This window comes from Ctenopharyngodon idella, chromosome 6 (genome assembly GCF_019924925.1).
Source record: "Ctenopharyngodon idella isolate HZGC_01 chromosome 6, HZGC01, whole genome shotgun sequence".
Lineage (NCBI taxonomy): Eukaryota > Metazoa > Chordata > Actinopteri > Cypriniformes > Xenocyprididae > Ctenopharyngodon > Ctenopharyngodon idella.
The window spans coordinates 32,215,723-32,237,980 of record NC_067225.1 but is presented as its reverse complement, the minus strand read 5'-3'; the positions used below and the strand labels follow the sequence as shown (position 1 = coordinate 32,237,980).

Here is a 22,258-nt window from a genome sequence, read left to right as displayed (position 1 = left end):
GATGCACCCCTAAACAAAACATGAAAACAAAACACTGTGGAGAGTTTTTGAGCTATTAAAGAGCAAAAAGCTTGTCATTTGTAATCTGTAAATGTAAACATGACATTTCAGATGATGTTCATCACAAGTGATGAGCTACTTGAATTATGCTCACAGTATTTGTTCTGTATGTGCGTGTGTTTGCTCTACAGGAGGAAATGGACACAATTCCCATGGTATCGTCTCTTCTCAGCAGTCTCGCCAACTACTCAAACCTGCCGCAGGGCAGCAAAGAACATGAGGAGGCGGAAAACAACGAGGGCTCGCGCAAGAAACCTGTCCAGGTACACACATATGCTCATGGCACGCTCTCAAAGCAATGGATATCGTTTTTCTTCACACGTTTTCATCTAATTCTCAATTGCTACAGGTGAAAATTAATTGGCTGCTGCCAGACAGAGCGTATACACACAGCTAGATCTCGGATGAGACTCGAATCCGTGTGTAAATGACAGCTGTCTGCTCTGTTTTGCACTTTTGACCTGTGACCTGATCTCCCTTGGTCCCTTGCCATCCCAGAGTGAGTGTGCTCATTAGAGAGTCGCCTCAGTCATGCTCGTAACCTCCCTCACGGCGCTGGCCTTTTCCAGTCTGTTTCCCAATCTCTTGATTCAATTTTGTAATTCTTGATTCAGTTTGCAAATTTGCTTCTAACTTTTTGTATAAGATATTAAAGGACTGCTGCGTGTACACGATTTCTGGGAGTGTTGGTGCACTAGCTGTGCATTTATAAGTGGAGTCGTGTTAAGGTTTTGTGAATGTGTAATATGTTGATAAAACAAGTGCTTTTGACAAGTACAATTTTACAGTCTTACAGTTCCCAAAAAAAATTTTACTTTATGATTTATGGGGATTAAAAAAAAGGAGTGGGTGGATTTTTATCATTAGAGGGTGGTTGTGTACACACACATTTATGTTCAAACACCATGTAAACGTTTGTTTATTTATTTTTATTATTTCAAATACCAAAAATGATCTTTAATGGTTTTAGTTAACAATAATAATTCAGTGATTCTTTTTCTCAGGCACAGACAGTCTCTGCAAGACATTTAGTGTGTTACAACTATTATAATTCCCCTGAGTCCTCCTCTACTTGAGCAGTCAAAATGACCAAAAACTTAGTAAAGATTAAACCCTGCAATACATCATTCCTCAGCTGTACAGGGAGAGCGAGTGAGAGAGAAATGAGAGTAAAATAGAGAACTGAGATGGAATTGGATTTGTCCTCTCAACACGATCGAGGAGAGCGATAATCTTCCTCTTGTTTCACACTGCGACTTCAACTTAATTAGCTCGTCTTGCAAAGCATCTGCTCTCCAATCAGCCTCCATTTTGAGAGGGTCAATCCGCTCATCTCCAGCAGCAAATGTCCCCACGTACCCACACACACGCTCAACCACGGGGGTCCATTTATTACGGATCACGTTGTCAGGATTCAGCTGCGCTCCACGGATGTCTTGAACTCTCTCTCTCATTCTAAAGACGTCTTTACATCACAAAAACGTGTATCGTGAAAGTATTGTTTTACTATATTTACATAGAAAACAGCTATTTCAAATTGTAATAATATATCACAATATTACTGTTTTTACTGTATCTTTGATCAGCCTTCGTAAGAATAAGAGATTTCTTGCATAAGAGCGTTTTATAGGTGACATCTCAAGTTAAAATCACAACTAGTGCACTTACTTGCACTACAAATTTGAACTTGTAACATTAAGTATTCATACCTTAAGTCCATAACAACAGCTGTTAGTGGTGAAGACATGAATGATTCGATCAAATTTAGTTGAGGAGAGTTGTCTTTACTGTTTCATGCAATCTGACATACAGTTTTTCTTCGCTGACATTAAAATAGGCATTGAATTGCGAGATATAGTCAGAATTGCGAGTTATGAAGTCAGAATTGTGAGTTATAAAGTCAGAATTGCAAGTTATAAAGTCAGAATTGCGAGTTATACAGTCAGAATTGCGAGATATAGTCAGAATTGCGAGTTATAAAGTCAGAATTGCGAGATATAGTCAGAATTGCGAGTTATGAAGTCAGAATTGCGAGATATAGTCAGAATTGCGAGTTATAAAGTCAGAATTGCGAGATATAGTCAGAATTGCGAGTTATGAAGTCAGAATTGCAAGATATAGTCAGAATTGCAAGTTATGAAGTCAGAATTGCAAGATATAAAGTCAGAATTGCAAGATATAAAGTCAGAATTGCGAGATATAGTCAGAATTGCGAGTTATAAAGTCAGAATTGCGAGTTGTAAACTTGCAATTGCGACAAAAAAAGTGTCACAATTACCTTTTTTTATTTTTATTTCATGGCAGAAACAAGCTTCCATACGATCCATATCACAAGGCAACATGCAAAAAAAAAAAAAAAAAACGACTCAAAACATCATAGCAATGTTCGGCGAGTTTTGCATGTGCAAACACTAATGCAAAGTCTAGTTATGTTTGCAGTTCTGTTGAAGTGTAGAAATGGCACACTTCACCTTTAATGTGGTGATGCTATGACTGCTTGTGTTGATAATTGGTTCGCCGCAGATATTTCAGTTTTATCACATAGATGTGGGCTGATTGCATGAGGGGAAATGTTATTTTTCTCCTCAAGGATGATGTAAGATGAGCTATGAAGTATGATGCTTCATAACGAGCAGTTATCAGATGTTCCGGGCGGTGACATGTGGTCGTTACAGTTGCCATATGCTCTCTGTAGACCACTAGCCAACGCTCGCTGCATGAACACACTCACGCACACACACTAAGTCGCAGGAAAAAATGCTAATTCATGTCAAGCTCTAAGGGACAGGGGCGCAGAGCAGTTATTTGTGCAATTTCTGAACATGCTCACGTACACACAGTAATCCGTGTTGGGCTGACAGTGATATTCGCTGCCCTTTTCCTTCCCCTGCCATTGCTGTGGTTTTTAATAATTCACCCCGTCTGAACTAAGTCACATTAACACTGTCAGCTCCTGTTTGGGCAGCCAAGCGAGAGGAGACTATTACAAGCTCCTTGCTGTTCTCCTCTCTTCTCCTCTTCTCCATCTCTGACGTATGTCATCAGTTCGTTTGTCAGTTCTGTTGGCATGAATTTATGTTCATATACAGTTTGGTTAATGTTTGGGACATATTTCAGAATCATATTTTGAGAAAATGATATTTTGTAGCAAAAGAATCTCATTACTGTAGTGAGAAACTGTCAACATGTTTATAGCAGCTCTCTTTATTCATCATAGAATTTCCTCCAAAATATGAAGCAGCACAACTGTTTTCAACATTGATAATAATCAGAAATGTTTCTTGAGCAGCAAATCATCATATTAGAATGATTTCTGAAGGATCATGTGACACTGAAGACTGGAGTAATGATGCTGAAAATTCAGATTTGCATCATATATTACATTTTAAAATATATTCAAATACAAAACAGTTATTTTAAATTGTAATAAATTGTAAATTAAATATATGCGTGTGTGTGTGTGTGTATTTATATAGATACACACACATACATACAAACATACATACATATACACTATATATTAACTTTTGAACTGTATGGTTGTAATGTACCATAAATGAGTACATGAAATGGCCTAAATATGGATATTTTAGAGTTAGAGAGATAAAGGATTAGAGATTAAAAACTTCAAGTGCTTAAATTTAAATCCGGTTTTTAATATAAAGTAGTTGAGAAATAAAATAAAAAAATGAGGGACAAATTTCAGCTGCAATTTTTAAATCTTGTTTTAAACATGTATGACTTTCCTTTCGTTCATATACTATATATATATATATATATATATATATATACTTCTTTTTTTTTTCATTTTTAGGTGAACTATCCCTTTAAAAACAGGTATTTTTCAAGCTTCCAATAGATCAGTTGTTGAAAACTGCTCTGTCATTCCTAAAGAGGAATCCATTATCTGGCAGTTTCACATGTCGTTCTTGCAGCTGGGCAGGTGGTGACGAGCACACAGGGTGCTGTGGCGTCCGCGCCGGCTTTATAGCCGCAGTGGGAGTGAGACACCTGAGGCTCTCAGCCGGGGTCCTCCGACGCCTGTCCCATCTGCTCTCTGCTGCCTTTACCTGAGATTCTCGCCGGCTGGAAGCCACCCGTGGGAAATCATAAACACACACATATACACACGGGACCAAAGAGGTTTGATTATGCACCTGCTCCAGTAAACTGAGCACAGCTACACTCTGATGGAGTCTATGGGCCGAAGAGTGACCGCTGCCAAACGCTGTGATTCAGACGTTCACACTCGCTTGACATGCCACCGCAGCTTCGATAATGAGAACTCATTTTAACCCGCATGGTGTCGATGTGACACTTTTGACTAACTGACACACCCTGAGCCTGCCAGATACAGAAATATCACAGACAGATATCTTATACAAATAAAGCACCACAGTAATATCATGGTATTCTTTTAAGGAGCTTGTAGTAGCATGTGAATATTGTGTTAATATGTAAATAGTATTTATGAATATGGTGATCATACCTTGAATAACTTGCTGCCATAATGCTTAGAGTGTTGCCAGGGTGTTGCTATGTGGTTGCTAATGTATTCAGGGTGTTACTAGCAGTGTTGTTGTTGTTAACTAAAACATTTTTTATAAGTGAAATAATGCTGGAATCAATGGAAGCTTGTTTCTGCCACAGAATAAAACAATTTAAAAGATAATTGTGACTTTTATCTCACGATTCTGACTTCTTTTCTCAGAATTGCGCAATATAAACTTGCAATTGTTAGTTATAATGTAAGAACTGTGAGACTTTTTTTCTCGCAATTACGAGTTTATATCCGGCAATTGCTAGTTTATATCTCGCAATTATGAATTTTTTTTCTCACAATTACGAGTTTATATCCGGCAATCGCTAGTTTATATCTTGCGATTCTGACTTTTTTTCTCGCAATTGCGAGTTTATATCCGGCAATTGCTAGTTTATATCTCGCAATTATGACTTTTTTTCTCACAATTATGAGTTTATATCCGGCAATTGCTAGTTTATGTCTCGCAATTATGACTTTTTTTTCTCACAATTATGAGTTTATATCCGGCAATTGCTAGTTTATATCTCGCAATTATGACTTTTTTTCTCGCAATTACAAGTTTATTATGACTCGCAATTATGTCTCGCAATATTATGTCTCGCAATTATGACTTTTTTTTTTTCTCGCAATTGCAAGTTTATATCCAGCAATTGTGAGTTTATTCTCAGAACTGCGAGATATAAACTCGAATTTGTGTGTTAAAAATTCAGAATTGCGAGATATAAACACAAGTTGCAATTACCTTTTTTTATTTTTCATTCAGTGGCGGAAACAAGCTTCCATGGGAATCCCTTTGTCAAAGTCTATTCTCTTGCTTTAGCAAGCATCACTAATAAGACAAAAATAAGTAATGTTTTGTTCTGTTTGAATAGCTGAGAGTGTTGCGTTGGTGAATATGACTGTATTGTGCGGGTCTAAACTTCCAGAAGCTGTCATAGGATTGTGTTGATTTTCTTCAGGACGTGAGGAACACTTCATTTGTATTCAGTGGTGCTCAGAGTGGGGCTTGTCTGTTCAAACTGCAGTAGGTACGGCAGGTTTTCTTCAGGTTTATGGAGTTCCTGTTGGAGTGCTGTGGGTAAATGTGTTCCTGCAGTTCAACTCAACACAACCCCAAACTTTTAATAAGAAAAACCTTTCCTTTATTGATTCTTTTAGGGTTAGTGTTCTTGTTGAAGCCTATTCACAGCAGTGCATTCACACGCATAAATGAAACTCATCGGACAAAGTTAGGGATTTGTATTTGTTCTGTAGGTTAATAATATTTTAACTAGATGAATTGTAGCCTTAGTGTCACCGGTGTCTTCTGCAGCTGTAGCTCATCTGCTTCAAGGTTGGACTTGTGTGTTCAGAGATGCTCTTCTGCAGACCTCGGTTGTATTGAGTGCAAATTTCAGTTACTCTTGCCTTTCTATCAGCTCAAAAGTCTGGTCAGTCTCTTCTGGCATCAACAAGGCGTTTTCTCCCACAGAACTGTATGGAAGGCTGTTCTGTGTTAGTATGTGTTTCACTGTATCTTGTTTCGTTAATTATGTGCCTGATATTAAATCCTGACCCCAAACTCCAGTGTTTCTGTGGCGACAGCACTTTTAAATTACTAATTGCTGATTGGACACATCTCACTGACTCCTCAGATGTGTTATACACGCGCCTCTTGAACCGCAAACTCTCCTGCTTGTAATTAGAGGGATGCCAGAGATGAAAGTGGATGAGATGGGAGATTTTGGTGCAGTCAGAAGTGTTTGTGTGTTGCTATTGTTCATGGATGCTGGGGTGGGGAATGGAGTGGAACATGCTTTCAAGAGCACAGCTGTATTGTTATTGTGAGAACGGAGCCGTAATCTTACCTTGACACGCATTTCATGAATGAAACGGATATACGAGCAGCCTTGGCCATTTTATGCAATCATTTTGTTTCATTTCAGTTGTCACATAGCAAACAAAAGCGCTCTTTATGAAATAAAGTTGTTTGGCCATGCAAAACGCATCCATGATGCTCTCAGGTTTATGATATTCTGGTCTCTAGAAATATATGGCTTGATTCATTCATTTTATCTTACATTTTCAATATCTTTAGTAAGTTATGGCTGTGTGGCTGTTGGTGTCTGTTTTCCAGCGGTTAAGTTTTATGTAAATTCTGCCGAAATAATTCTTTCCCTGTCATCAAGTCAAAAGCTGGAAAAAAGATTGTGAGAAAGAAAGACATTATTGAGACCAGGACACAGACAGACAGTAAATCTGATTAGTATTCCTCTGACATCAGGCAAGAGGTGTCTCACATTAGCATGAAGAGAAGGATGTCAAAATGACAAATATGATCTGCTTCCCTTCGCCTGGATTCGCTGTGGTTTTCACAAGACGAGTGCTGCTCGTGTTTGGAGGGTCTGGGATTGGACTCCTTCAAGATCTAGTACTACAGGTCAGAGATATAGATTGCAGCAGGGATGACGGATTTTTGTAGGCCAAAACCAGAAACGAGTTAGCATTTTAACACTTCCCGTTCCATCATCCTGAAGTCAGTGGCTTTTGTTAGTCACGGACCTTGTTTTCTGCAATAATCCAAAAGCCAAAGAAAGAATCGTATCGGGGTTTTGTCGAGGGAACCAAGATGATGTGAACTTCTGGGTTGGCCTGCAAAGATACATCATCACTGCGGCACTCTATTATCCCTAACTAAAGCTAAAACCATAAAAAAAAAAAAACATTTTCATTATTTGAAATAAAATAATCATTAACTGAAATAAAATAAAAAATGATTTATTTTTTTAAGTTTTTATATATAAAAAAAGGCCAATATAACATTTCTCATTTTAATTTGTTAAAGTACTAAAATAACTAAAACCAATTAAACTAAAACTTAATATAATAAAAACTATATAGACTAAAAAAAAACTAAGTACACTTTTTAAAAATAATAATAATAATAATAATAATAATAATAAAAATGACAAAAACACAACCAATTTCCTTAAATTTTACCTAAAATTAAAGTGAAAACAGAAAATATATATAAAAAAAATCTTTTTCAAATCTATTAAAAATACACATTGCCATATAAAATAAATAATAGAGGAGAAGAGCATCATCTTTTTAAATATGGGCAACATTAGCATATTATTACAAAAGTAAACTTCACAGAAAGTACCCCAATGCTAATATGCTTATTTTTGCTTATTTTTTTGGACAACTTTATTTTACAGCTGCATTAGTTTTGTCTTGAATTTTAATATCACTTTTTATTATATTGTTAAATGTTGCTTAAATATGTTTTATCTTTTTTTTAACGTTTTCTCACAGTTTAATAGTTAAGAAGTTGCCAAAACTCTGGAAAGTCAGAATCATCATTCATGTCTATACTACTTCATACTAAGTTGAGGTTTGAATTTAAAGGTGCAATGTGTAATATTTAGAAGAATCTATTGACAGAAATGCAATATAATTTACATAACTATGTTTTCAGTGGTGTATAAAGACCTTACATAATGAACTGTTATGTTTTTATCACCTTAGCCATTTCTATCTACATACACCGTGGGTCCCCTTACATGTTAATTCGCCATTTTGCGCCAGCATGTTTCTACAGTAGCCCTACATGGACAAACTGCTCTACAGAGCGCGTTTGCTTGGCTTCTCTCTGCTGTCTCAGACGACGACATTTTTGTCCTGTGTTGGCCACCGTAGCTTCTCTATATTGCAATTCACAACCTCACCGCTAGATGCCGGTAGAAAATGTACACACTGCACCTTTAAAATTGTTTTTAAAACCAGATTGTTTTTACTAGCCGACACATTGCGAGAGTCGTTCTGATGTGTTATTGTGCTGGTAACAAAGACTGTGTATGTAATTTTGTAAAGATATTTATAATGCCGTATAATCAGTTTTGTTCTCGTAAATAACTGTAACCATATTTACGATGCAATATAATACGTACCTATTCATGGTTAAATTTTAACATATAGTGTATCAGAACTCAATAAATGCATTATGCATTATACTCTTTAATGACATGACCTTGTGCAAGTATTGAAATATAACTGTGGTTACTGTTATTTATGGAAACTTATTATGATTTATTATTATTATTAAAAAATACTATTATTTAAAGTTATTTATTAAAAAAAAATTTTATTATGCATTATATACAGACTTAATAAAAAGCCTCATTTTTAACGCTTGCATGTAAACCACGGATGTGTGAGGTTCACTTCATTTAGGACCTTATCATAGAACATAATTATTGCCGTTGTTTAGACGTGATGCATAAAGCCACATTATATTAGATTACATTAATACTGGAATTAATCCTTGCTTCAGAAATCAAATTATCCCACACAGAATTGCACATTTGCATGGCTGATATTGAATTTAATGGCATGCATTATTCAGGCCTTCTTATTTATTTCAGGTTAATTAAATTAAAAGTCTTGTTTCCCAGTTTGCCATCTGCTGTCGCTTCGAGCGTATGGATGACTTGTTCTGATTTGTGTGTGTGTGTGTGTGTGTGTGTGTGTGTCCCATCTGAAGGGTCCTAATCTCAGTCTGTCATGAAGGTTAAAAATATGCCGCAGGGAAGCATCTTTTCTCTCTGTGGTTCTTATTGTCTTTGCTCCTTTTAGCATGTCAGATTGTCTCCCAAATATAATAGTTAACGACAATTACTGTAATTAGTTCTAATTTATAAAACATATAGTTCTGGCTTTAGATTCTGGTTGGATGAGTCATATTCAAAGCTGCCATAAAAGAGCTGATATAAACACGTGTGAATAGTTGAATGTCCATATATCTACAATATCACCATTAAAATTAATATATTCATACACAATGAATACTTGAAAGAATACCATGTTCAAAAAGAAGTAGTTTTTTTTTTATAATTAATACTAATCTGCTATATTGGTGAAATAATAGTTTTTACAAATGCAAAAAGCTGCATCAGGGATTTTCAATCAGTTAGATGACATTAACCCAAAATATGATCATTTTTGTGTGAGGGACTCCAATGCTAAAAAATTTAAGTGGCAGCAATATATTTTAATGTATAAAGACACAATTAATAATGTGAAATATTTTTTTAAATATGTGCAAAATATTATTTGAAAAATATTTAGTTTCTATTATGTGTTTTTTCTCCTCACTATAGTACTATATACTGTTAGATGTATTGTTTATTTATTTAAATCCAATTTAATTTTTGTAAATTTATTTATTTTAATCAAATGTATTTATTTGATTAAATCAAATTATATTTATTTTAATTATTTTTAATTTATTTTAATCAAGTTTTTTCATTTTTTTATTTTTTATTTTAATCAAATTTATTTAGTTAAATCTTATTTATTGTCTTTTATTATTTATTTAATTTTTTACACTGCTTTTTAGGGCCATTTAGGAGCCAGAATATCACTTGAAGGGAAACTAGTTGCACACTGTTCTTATGGTAGTTACAGTAAAGTGAGTGAGTAAGTGAACGCTACTCAGTTATTCAGCGCATGTTTTCAGGTCTGAACTCCTAAGAGACACGTGGGACTCTCACTCAGACGCCCATTAGATCACTTTTAATCAACTGTGTGAATTGAAAAGTGCTTTGACAAGCCCTTGAGAGTGTGTGTGTGTGTGTGTGTGTGTGTGTGTGTGTGTGTGTGTGTGTGTGTGTGTGTGTGTGTGTGTTTGTGTGCCCAGTCGTTCTGTACCTTCCACTACATCCACTGTGGATTTGTTGAGGCTGGTGAACCGAGTTTGCCTGTTTGCCCTTTTTGGACACTGGGATAATTGCATTTTATTGACAGTATCCTTGAACAAGGACGGGACGTATTTCAGTGAAGGTGTTTTTGGATGCCGTGTTGATGGACATGCGCACACAGACACACACACTCACCATTTATCAAGCTGGCAGACATTTACTCACTGTGTGTTAGTAATTACATGGCCACTTCACACACACACACATACACACACACACACACACACACAGACTTTCTCTTTGAATATGACATTGGCTCTTACTTACCTTTGAAAGCCTTTGAAACAAACTCTACACACAGCGAACACAATAGCAGTTAATGTTTAGTGTGCGGAGAGGAGAGTCATCTATTTATACTAATTTACAGTCATGTTGATCACAGGGTTTAAACTGCTCTGCTATATTATAACTAGATTTTTAGATTTTCTGAAGTAAATGTGAGTCGTGTTTGCCCATGAAAAACTCACAGCCATGATGCTATGGTGTTCTGAGTGGATTCTCGGATGTTGTGGATGATTTTAGGGTGGTTTCTTGATGTCTCTCTGACATTTTGGTTTTTAGATAATAATTTTAGATAATGTGTCCCCCTTTTTTTTTATTGTCCACCAGATGAAAGTTGTGTCTGATCACTTAGTAAAGTAACAGCACAAGTCTCCTTAAGTACAACACATTCATGTTTGGAAGATGATTTATAATTTTCCCACACCTTTTGACTAATGGCTTTCCATTTCCATTATTTGTGATTACGAGACAACGATTTTTAAAAATCTTTTTTATTGAGATTGCATTTAAAAATTCATTTCTAGCCCATTAAATGTTTTAGAGCATAATATATACTCAGACTACATACATTTCTGTGACTTTTATTATTTTGCATTACTATTATCCAGGCTTGGAAATCAATTTTAATATTCCATGATATTTCCATCTTTTCCATTGATTTATTATCTCTCTCTCTTTATCACAACAACAACATTTGCATTATTGTTTTTACACTCATGAGATTAAAACATGTGTTTTGGTTGCTGAACAACAAAATGAAAGCATGAAGCTGATCAACGGAACAGATCTAATCAGATCTTGTTCATCTAATAGACTGCTGTGCGTTCTGTAAGCATGTGTGTTTGTGTGTTCACAGGCTCCACGGATGGGCACGCTCATGGGCGTCTACCTGCCCTGCCTGCAGAACATCCTGGGCGTGATTCTGTTTCTCAGGATGACCTGGATGGTGGGCATCGGCGGGGTCATTGAAGCCTTCATCATCGTCCTCATGTGCTGCTCCACGGTGAGTCACACACCATGCAATATGTGCTATTGCTAATTTGTTTATTTGTTCTTATTTTATTACTGACTGTTCGCTTGTCTTTAATAATGGTTGAAATGTATATTAGTTAGGCTAGTTGATTTTGCTGCGGTAAGTTCCTTGAGTAAGTTTTCTTTAGGCTGCTGATTTTTGTTCAGCTGCAACAAAATGTTTTGCAAAAAGACGGAATAAATATTTTTGATATCAAAGGGTGCTTTCACACTTGGTTCGATTGCCTGGTCTGAACCCGAGTTTGATTTCTCCCCTGCCCCCACTCGATTGTGTTCACATTATAATATTTGGGTCCGAACTGCGGTACGCTTGCATCATGAAAGCAGCAGTTATTTACTCCTGTTGCTTATTTAACCAGTCCTACTCGACCCGCTCCAAGTGGGACTCCAACCGTCGTCTCCGGCATGGGAGGCAGGCGTGCTAACAGGGACGCTAAAGACTACAGTTTCTAGTGCACAACTTGAGGGTTTACACACACAGCTCTTACTATCTTTCCTCTGTTACACTCACCCCCCTAAACCTCACTCCCATCCGGGTCACTGCACCAAATATAATTGGCTACTCTACCAGCCCTGAGCGGGATTTGAACTGGCGTCTCTGGCATGGGAGGTGGGCATGCTAATAAGGACGCTAAAGAACGCAGCATTTAGTGCCAGTCGCTAGCATGCCTCTTGAGGCCAGGGGAGTGAGGTTTACTTGCACAGCTCTTACTGCCTCCGTTACACTCACCCCCCTAAACCTCACTCCCATCCGTGTCACAGCATCAAGTATAACCTGTCTTACTCGACTCGGTCTGAGCGGGATTTGAACCAGCGTCTTCGGCATGAGAGGCGGGCACGCTAACAAGGACACTAAAGACTGCAGCCTTGAACGTCAATCTGTAGTGCGCCACTTGAGGCCAGGGGAGTGAGGTTTACACATACAGCTCTTACTAGCTTTCCTCCGTTATCCATCTGGGTCACGGCACCAAATGCAACTAGGTCCTACTCGACCCGCTTTGAGTAGGATTTGAACCGGAGTCTCCGGCATGGGAGGCGTTTGTGCTAACAAGGGATGCTAAAGACCGCAGCCTTGGACGTCAGTCGCTAGCGCACCACTTGAGGCCAGAGGAGTGAGGTTTACACATACAGCTCTTACTAGCTTTCCTCCATTATACTCACCCCCATAAACCTCACTCCCATCCGGGTCACGGCACCAAATGCAACCGGTCCTACTCGACCCGCTCTGAGTGGGATTTGAACCGGAGTCTCCGGCATGGGAGGCGGGCGTGCTAACAAGGAATGCTAAAAACCGCAAGCCTCTAGCGTCAGTTGGTAGCTTGCCTCCGTATTACTCACCCCCCATAAACCTCACTCCCATCCGGGTCACGGCACCAAATATAACCAGTCCTACTCGACCCGCTCTGAGTGGGATTTGATCCGGCATCTCTGGCATGGGAGGCGGGGGTGCTAACAAGGAATGCTAAAAACCGCAAGCCTCTAGCGTCAGTTGGTAGCTTGCCTCCGTTATACTCACCCCCCTAAACCTCACTCCCATCCGGGTCACGGCACCAAATATAACCAGTCCTACTCGACCCACTCTGAGCGGGATTTAAATCGCTGTCTTCAGCATGGGAGGCGGGCACACTAACAAGGATGCTAAAGACTGCAGCTTCTAGGTCATCCGCTAGTGCACCTCTGAGTCCTTGGTAACAACGACGCAGGAGAAGGCGGCTAAATGCAAAGTGTTGCTCACCTCACCTCACTTTCATATTTTGTTTTTTGAACCTTTGGTTTTGTTTTCAAAACATTAGTACATAATGGCACTTGCATCTATCTGCCGCGAATGTACTGCAAATGTTCCAAAGAACAAGGGAGTCCATTTCCGCTGAGGTCCAGGCCAGCAGAAATGAGATATACATGCCTTGCAGTGCGTCAGTCATGCTTTTCAGGAGAGTGAGTGAGAACAAGCACAAGCACACAGTTTATCAAATCATACGTCATCAATAGAGGTTCACTTCTGTGATTTAATATCATTGCATTTATATCAGCAGCAAACGAAGTTCACATGAATCATACCCCAGACCACCCTTTTTACCAGGACTGTGCTACTGTTTGTGGAAAACAGCATTCACATCATCCAAACGAACCAAACTCTGACGTCAGTAGAACCCGGGTGCGCACCAAAAGTGCTAGTGGGAAAGCAAAGCACTCTAAATGTCAGACTTCTTTTTTTTTTACTATTGGAATTGAAACTAGGAATCGATAAGAATCGGAATCGATAAGCAGAATCAGAATTGGAATCGCTAAAATTCAAGCAATACCCAGCCCTAAGTTATCATCCTGCCGCATACACATATCTGATGTTAATTTTCAATGATTCTGAATTTGCATGTCCCACATTTGCATGCCGTAACATTCTCAAAGACTCACTGATTAACATGCATCTCTTTCATCCGTGTGCATGCCTTCGCCTGCACATATGTACGTGTCACCAGGCATGCCATGCACTTCAGTGTACGTGCTCATTGGTATGTGATTTGTATGTTTGCGTGTGCAACCTAGATTCTCCAGCGCCTGTGGAAGTGCTATTTTTATCATGAGCTCAGGAGTCTCATTCTTTTCTAATTCTTCATCTCTCTTTCTCTCTCTCACACATTGACATGCTCTGGTTGTGTTTGGAATTGCATACTACAACACAACTCTCGAAGTGTGAACGGCATTCAAATTGCCAATATATGCTCAGCTGTGACAGCAGATCACTAGCTGTGCTCAATGACCTTAAATGTTATTATTAAATCAGACTGAAGAGTTATGAATTTTTACACACAATCATATAAAAAAAAAAAAAAAAAAAAGCTTTTTTATTTCAGAAATGATAACTGGACACCACTTGCCATATCAAACATGCAAGGTGGTGAGGTGTACTACAGATTTTTCTGCATTTGTGGTTGTATAATGCATCATGTTGCACATGCTATTTAAAGAAAATGATAAGCAGCACTTGTTTTCATCCCTATAAAGAAAGCTTCGATCCATCAGGAAAACCTCTCCCGCCATTTGTAGAAAAGCTCTTCTGTCACTTTGAGTGTTGTAGTTTAATCCACCAAACAAAGATTTCAGCAACACGATGTATCCATTTAAAAAGCATCCAGTTGCTTTCAGACAAAAACACTGAAGCTAAAAGCACCTCGCCTAGATGTCGTCCAGCAGCAGGTGATTGCATAGAAAAGCTGCTTTTCTATCTGAGTACATGCTGTGTCCATTGACATGAACAGTGTTTCCTGATTGTGTCTAATAAGCTGACAGTCTTCATGATATCAGGGCTTATAGAATGTGCTTACGTCACGTGCGGTTTACATTTGATGTCAAGAGTGGAGAAGAATATGATCATTTCAAAATGTTGTAAAAAGTATTTTTGTGTTGTTGAGTTTTTGCATTTTGTTTTGCATCTGAATACAGAAACTGATTCTAGAACAGCCTGTAGAATGCCATCCAGTAGTCATTTTTAGGCCTTCTTTCTTTTCTGGTGTCTCTCTAGTTGCTCTAGTGACGTTTTAAGCCTTGCTTTGAAGGATTTGGCAACCTCAAGTATGTTTGGATCACATGTTTGAAGGACACAGAATACGAAAGCGCAGACAAAACAATAATATGATCAGATATTTTAGAACTATTAAGTTTTTTTGCATCGCATTTTTTCATGATAATTTAGCACATTTGCTCCCAGTTTTCATTGCATAATGTGTCCAGATGTTTTACTTTTGAGGGTTATTATAATTCCTATTATTCTCAGGGCTCTCATTAGATTATCAAAATTATTATTATTTTTTTTTAAATGAGAATAAATTAAATGCTAGCATGATAATTAGTATTTAAAAAAAATAATCACAAATTAAATAATGCAATTAATATTATTTACAATTTTCGTACATTACAGTAATTAAAATGTGAGGTGAAAAGGGGCTTAATTTTCATGAAAATGTCAGTTCAAAACATCTTAATGGTCTTAAAATTAGGCTTCATTTTTGTTATGCAAAACATTATTAATATAGTAATTAGTTACTTTCTTTTGTTAATATTTGAATTAGCTTTTATTTTTATATTTTCAGTTTTTAGTTTATAGTTTAATTTTTAGTAATTTTTAAAAATCTTTCTTAATGGTTTTAATTTATTATTTCAGTTTTACTTTTATTTCAGTTAGTCATTTTTATAATACTCAAACTTATTTCAGTAGAGAGTTTTTGTTCAGTTCACATTTTTCATCTAATATTTTTTATTTTATTTCATCTTTATTGCAATTAATACGTTTTTAATAGTTTTAGTTAACAATAATAACACTGCTTTTGATTTTGCGGTGCATTGGGACATCAATACGTTTTTTACAGATTTAATGAGATTCACCCTAATGTAATATTTGAACTTGCTGAAAGGCATAAAAGGCAACAGCCAGATAAATTGACAGTAACATTAATTTAATGCATACAGGTTTTTTATTTAAAATCCAAGCACATTATGTGAAAAGCCACGGCCATCAGAGACACTCAAAGATAATGAAGGCTTCAAAACGAGGTTAAAACGGCCTCTGAGAAACATTCTGAGGTGTGCATGAAAACATTACTAGAGTGTGTTTCCCTGCGAGACTGTGTGTGTCTTGATGAAGCTACAGATGACGTTTGCCTGTCCTCGACTAGTGCATCTTAATGACTTCCAGGAAACGGCTTTGAAAAATGTGCATGTATGATTTATCTGCCCGTCCACACCATCAGCAGAATCGCCAGCGGTCCAGGGTGGTGCGAGCGTCACCTCAACACATCATATTTAGAAGTAGTGAGACACTATCGATGTCATCTGAAATTACCAGCTCATTGCCAGACGCCCATGGCTTGCTTTTCATCGCGTTCGGTCTCTCATGGCAACAGATGGAGAGGAGGAGAGAACGCTGATTCTTTCATACATCACAGAGATGGAGAAGCTCGCCTCTTTAAGACAGACTGAAGACATTAGAAATGCAGTAATGAATCATTAAAGGACACAAACAACAGCATTGATCCTCTTTCAAATAGTCGGCAGGCACAGAAACATTGACAGGCGGATGACGGACACGTAGCGCTTCGGTTATTTATGGCTTGAGAGTGACAGCCGGGAAAGATTCTGTTGACTAATCAGATTATTCATGGGAATATATTAATACATGAATATGAATTGTTGTCACTTGTGTGTGTGGTGTGTGTATTCGGCGATGTAGATGTAATCAAATTAACACTTAAATTGAGAATTCTAAGGCGTATATCATTCACATAGAAGTCAATCCCAGAATGCATTGCTCAAGCTCCAAGATGGCAAAGCAAGAGAAACGTTGATTATAAATACACTCACAGTCATTATGAGCTTGTAAGATGCACTTTTTCCCCCTCCATTTACTGCACTTCTGTTTCCTGAGCTTGGCTGTATTAAATTCAGTTTCTGTGTCATTTGATTATGTAAATTCATCCTCTCCAGGGGACCGAATATCGTCGGCACTCTGTTGCTGAGTAACACTGAGGAGACGCATATCTTGAATTAAGATACTTACTGACAAATAAATCATTTGAGCTCGTGTGTGTACTAGTGTTCAAAAGTTTGGAGTCAGTAAGATATCTTTGTTTGAGGGTAAGAAATTAATATTTTTATTCAGCAAGGATGCATTAAATTAATCAAAAGTGACAGTAAATATGTTTATAATGTTACAAAAGATGTATATTTCATGTACAGTATCTCACAGAAGTGAGTACACCCCTCACATGTTTGTAAATATTTTATTATATCTTTTCATGTGACAACACTGAAGAAATGACACTTTGCTACAATGTAAAGTAGTGAGTGTACAGCTTGTATAACAGTGTAAATTTGCTGTCCCCAAAATAACTCTGTCCCAGAGCAGCCCGCTGCCGTCCCAGAGCAATCCGCTCTTCCTGATACGGCCACGGAGGCCGGCGCCGAGCTCCTCGCCTTGCCGGCGCCACCCGAGCTCCTCGCCTTGCCGGCGCCACCCGAGCTCCTCGCCCTGCCGGCGCCACCCGAGCTCCTTACCCAAAAAACCGCCACGGCCTCCGTTGAATTCCCCAAGAACTTTTTGGGGGGGGGGCCATATACCTGAGGGTGGGGAGCTTGTGGGTGGGGACCCTGCACGGCCGCGATCATCAGCGGCCTCCGAACTGCTTGAGCTTGCGGGTGGGGACCTTACACGCCCACGGCCTTCAACCGCCTGTGAACTGCTGTGGCCGGCTACGGACCCTGACCTGCCGTGGTTGCCCAAGCCACCTGACCTGCCGTGGGCGCCCAAGCTACCTGACCTACCGTGGCCGCCTAAGCCACCTGACCTGCCGTGGTTGCCCAAGCCACCTGACCTGCCGTGGGCGCCCAAGCTACCTGACCTGCCATGGCCTCCCGACACTCCTGACCCGCCGTGGCTGCCCTTGGAACCTAACCCACCATGGCTATCCGTGGCACCTGACCCGCCGTGGCTATCCGTGGCACCTGACCCGCCGTGGCTGCCCGTGGCACCTGACCCGCCGTGGCTGCCCGTGGCACCTGACCCGCCGTGGCTGCCCGTGGCACCTGACCCGCCATGGCTGCCCGTGGCACCTGACCCCCCGTGGCTGCCCGAGTTCCTGGACCTGCATTGGAGACCCCGTTCCCGTCTGCCAACAGGTCTCCAATGTACCCACCCCCCCTCCCTATCTGTGCCATTTACGCCGCGAGGACGCGCCTTCCGGAAGGGGGGCGTTATGTCACGATCACTGTCTGTGCCTGTCAGTTCCTGGACTCCACTTCCCATAATCCTCCCTTCCAATCACATGCACCAATCACCAATTGCCACACACACCCTTTGCGAAGTCTTGATTTGCTGTGGTGATCATTACTAAGCGTTTTCTTGTGGACTGTTTCCTGGTTTCCGTTTGGATTGTTTATTCTTTGTGATTCTCTGCTGCCTGCCCTGAACCTTGCCTGTGTACTGGACTGTGTTTGTTTGCCGCCTGCCCTGATCTCTGCCTGTGACCCGATACTGTTCGTCTGCCGCCTGCCTCGACCATTGCCTGTCCTTGTTTATGTTCCTGCCTTTGCCCCTGTCTACCTGTGTAAATACTGTTCTTAATAAAGCTTGCAAATGGATCCCCGCTCTGCCGACCCATCATTACAAACTCAACACACAGCCATTAATGTCTAAACCGCTGGCCACAAAAGTAAGTGAAAATGTCCAAATTGGGCCCAAAGTGTCAATATGTTGTGTGGCCACCATTATTTTCCAGCACTGCCTTAACCCTCTTGGGCATGGAGTTCACCAGAGCTTTACAGGTTGCCACTGGAGTCCTCTTCCACTCCTCCATGACGACATCACGGAGCTGGTGGATGTTAGAGACCTTGCGCTCCTCCACCTTCCGTTTGAGGATGCCCACAGATGCTCAATAGGGTTTAGGTCTGGAGACATGCTTGGCCAGTCCATCACCTTTACCCTCAGCTTCTTTAGCAAGGCAGTGGTCATCTTGGAGGTGTGTTTGGGGTCGTTATCATGTTGGAATACTGCCCTGCGGCCCAGTCTCCGAAGGGTGGGGATCATGCTCTGCTCATTCATGGTTCCCTCAATGAACTATAGCTCCCCAGTGCCGGCAGCACTCATGCAGCCCCAGACCATGACACTCCCGACACCATGCTTGACTGTAGGCAAGACACACTTGTCTTTGTACTCCTCACCCGGTTGCCGCCACACACGCTTGACACCATCTGAACCAAATAAGTTTATCTTGGTCTCATCAGACCACAGGACATGGTTCCTTAGTCTGCTTGTCTTCAGCAAACTGTTTGCGGGCTTTCTTGTGCATCACCTTTAGAAGAGGCTTCCTTCTGGGACGACAGCCATGCAGACCAATTTGATGCAGTGTGCGGCGTATGGTCTGAGCACTGACAGGCTGACCCCCCACCCCTTCAACCTCTGCAGCAATGCTGGCAGCACTCATACGTCTATTTCCCAAACACAACCGCTGGATATGACGATGAACACGTGCACTCAACTTCTTTGGTCGACCATGGCGAGGCCTGTTCTGAGTGGAACCTGTCCTGTTAAACCGCTGTATGGTCTTGGCCACCGTGCTGCAGCTCAGTTTCAGGGTCTTGGCAATCTTCTTATAGCCTACGCCATCTTTATGTAGAGCAACAATTCTTTTTTTCAGATCCTCAGAGAGTTCTTTGCCATGAGGTGCCATGTTGAACTTCCAGTGACCAGTATGAGAGAGTGAGAGCGATAACACCAAATTTAACACACCTGCTCCTCATTCACACCTGAGACTTTGTAACACTAACAAGTCACATGACACCGGGGAGAGAAAATAGCTAATTGGGCCCAATTTGAACATTTTCACTTAGGGGTGTACTCACTTTTGTGGCCAGCGGTTTAGACATTAATGGCTGTGTGTTGAGTTATTTTGAGGGGACAGCAAATTTACACTGTTATACAAGCTGTACACTCACTACTTTACATTGTAGCAAAGTGTCATTTCTTCAGTGTTGTCACATGAAAAGATATAATAAAATATTTACAAAAATGTGAGGGGTGTACTCACTTCTGTGAGATACTGTATAAATGCTGCTTTTTTAACCAATCAGCATATTAGAATGATTTCTGAAGGATCATGTGACACTGAAGACTGGAGTAATGATGCTGAAAATTCAGCTTTGAATCACAGGAACGATTTACATATTAAAATATAAAAATATATATAATTTATATTTTAATATGAACATATTAAAATAGAAATACAGTTACAATTTGATTTCATCAACAGTGAAATCGGATTGGTTTATTTTTGTCCTAAATATTTAATATTAATATTTTACATATTATTTATTTTGAAATGAAATGGGCCTCATTTATGAAACACAAATTATAAAAATGTAGATAGTTTGTAAACAATTCTCATGTTAATTTTTGGATTTAATAGAATTTAGTGATTTACACAGAATATGTTCTCCCAGGTCACAAGATGTTTATTTCTATCTAAAAAAAAAAAGATGATTCTGTGTCATGAAGCCCGCAGTAAATGACAACTACGCAGTATTTATTCACTATTATTTCCTCTAAATCTTTGGGTTGGTTGTCATAGTATCTGTCTCAGTATTATTGGCTCACTCCGCTGAAGGCAGATGGTGTGATTGGCTGGGAAAACTGGTTCAAACAGCCGGTGCCCTGCATCGTCCAATCAGAGGCTGCAGCCAGCATGTGATTAGCATATGGAGTTCTGTGATGATGATATGAAGAGTGTTTCTGAATTGCCATTGGACTTGTGTTTGTGTGGGTGGAAATGGACCAGATCTCACATAAGTCTCAGTTAAGAAAAAACACTTAGTGTCAATTAGTGTCTTATCAAGCCCATCTGAGAGAGAAAACTGCTGATTATACACTGATTAAAGCCTAATGAACTGCAGCTACAATCCACAAATCCTTGTTTTGCTCTTTCATAGCTCATGGAGTTCTCATTTATGTTTCATTCAGGTATCAACTTTGTCTAAAAAGTGAGAGCGTTATTTTTTTTCTGTGTGTGCTTGTGTGTCTGTCTGTCGCCATCTCTGACAGTGACGAATGTTCACACATTTTCAATAAAACAATCAGCCACAAGACACCATGTGCATTATAGTGATCTTGAAATGGTTATAAATTTCAGGCAAATAATGATGAACACAAAAAGCAGGTTCATCTGAAAACGATTATTCCCCCTTAGCAATAGAAGTAATACCTCTCTCTCTCTCTCTATTGATTCAAACACTCTTTGTTTCTGTCTGTATGTTTCTAAAGAAGCATCAGGGTCGTTCTGTTTTCCTCTCGGTCTGACAGCATCAGCTCGTACCCTTTTCTTCCAAAATAGATGCATTTGCATTTTTGGAGACAGTTCAGTGCTGATTTAAAGACGGCTTTAATCTCCAGGACGTTTTACAATTGCAGCGCGGCGCTAAAAGGAGACGTCTCGTCCTTTAAGGAGACAGAAGAGGTTTCAGACGAGATCAGATTTATTCTGGTACTTTAAGTTCTACTAAATTGCTTTAATCAAGGTGATCAGAAACAACTAGAGATCAATGCTGAACACCTTCCTCCTTTTCACAGAAGCCTCCTGCTTTCTATCTATCCATCCATCATTCTATTTATCGTTCTATCTATCTGTCTGTCTGTCTGTCTGTTGATCGTTCGTTCCATCCATCATCCATCCATCCATCCATCTATCAATCTATCTATCCATCTATCATTCTATCTATCATTCTATCTGTCTGTCTCTGTTGATCATTCGTTCCATCCATCCATCATCCAATCATCCATCTATCAATCTATCTATCCATCTATCATTCTATCCATCCATCGTTCTATCCATCTATCTGTCTGTCTATTGATCGTTCTGTCTATCTATCGTTATATCATCTATCTATCGTTCTATCATTCTATCCATCCATCCATCCATCGTTCTATCTATCTACCATCCATTCATCCATCTACCATCATCTGTCATCCGTCGTTTTATCTATTTATCGTTCCATCCATCCATTCATCATCTATCAATCTATCTATCCATCTATCATTCTATCGTTCTATCATTCTATC

The 22,258-nt window shown here is 39.4% G+C and overlaps 1 protein-coding gene across 4 annotated transcripts in view; it reads left to right on the top strand.

Annotated features, from left to right (window-relative positions):
- Window positions 1–22,258, top strand: part of slc12a5a (solute carrier family 12 member 5a) — a 165,517-nt gene that overhangs the window by 112,454 nt on the left and 30,805 nt on the right. For all 4 annotated transcript variants that reach the window (XM_051897684.1, XM_051897686.1, XM_051897685.1 and 1 more), the window contains 2 exons: window positions 192–323; window positions 11,483–11,629. In XM_051897684.1, the coding sequence (XP_051753644.1) occupies window positions 192–323; window positions 11,483–11,629 (279 nt within the window). The remainder of the gene's footprint in view (window positions 1–191; window positions 324–11,482; window positions 11,630–22,258) is intronic.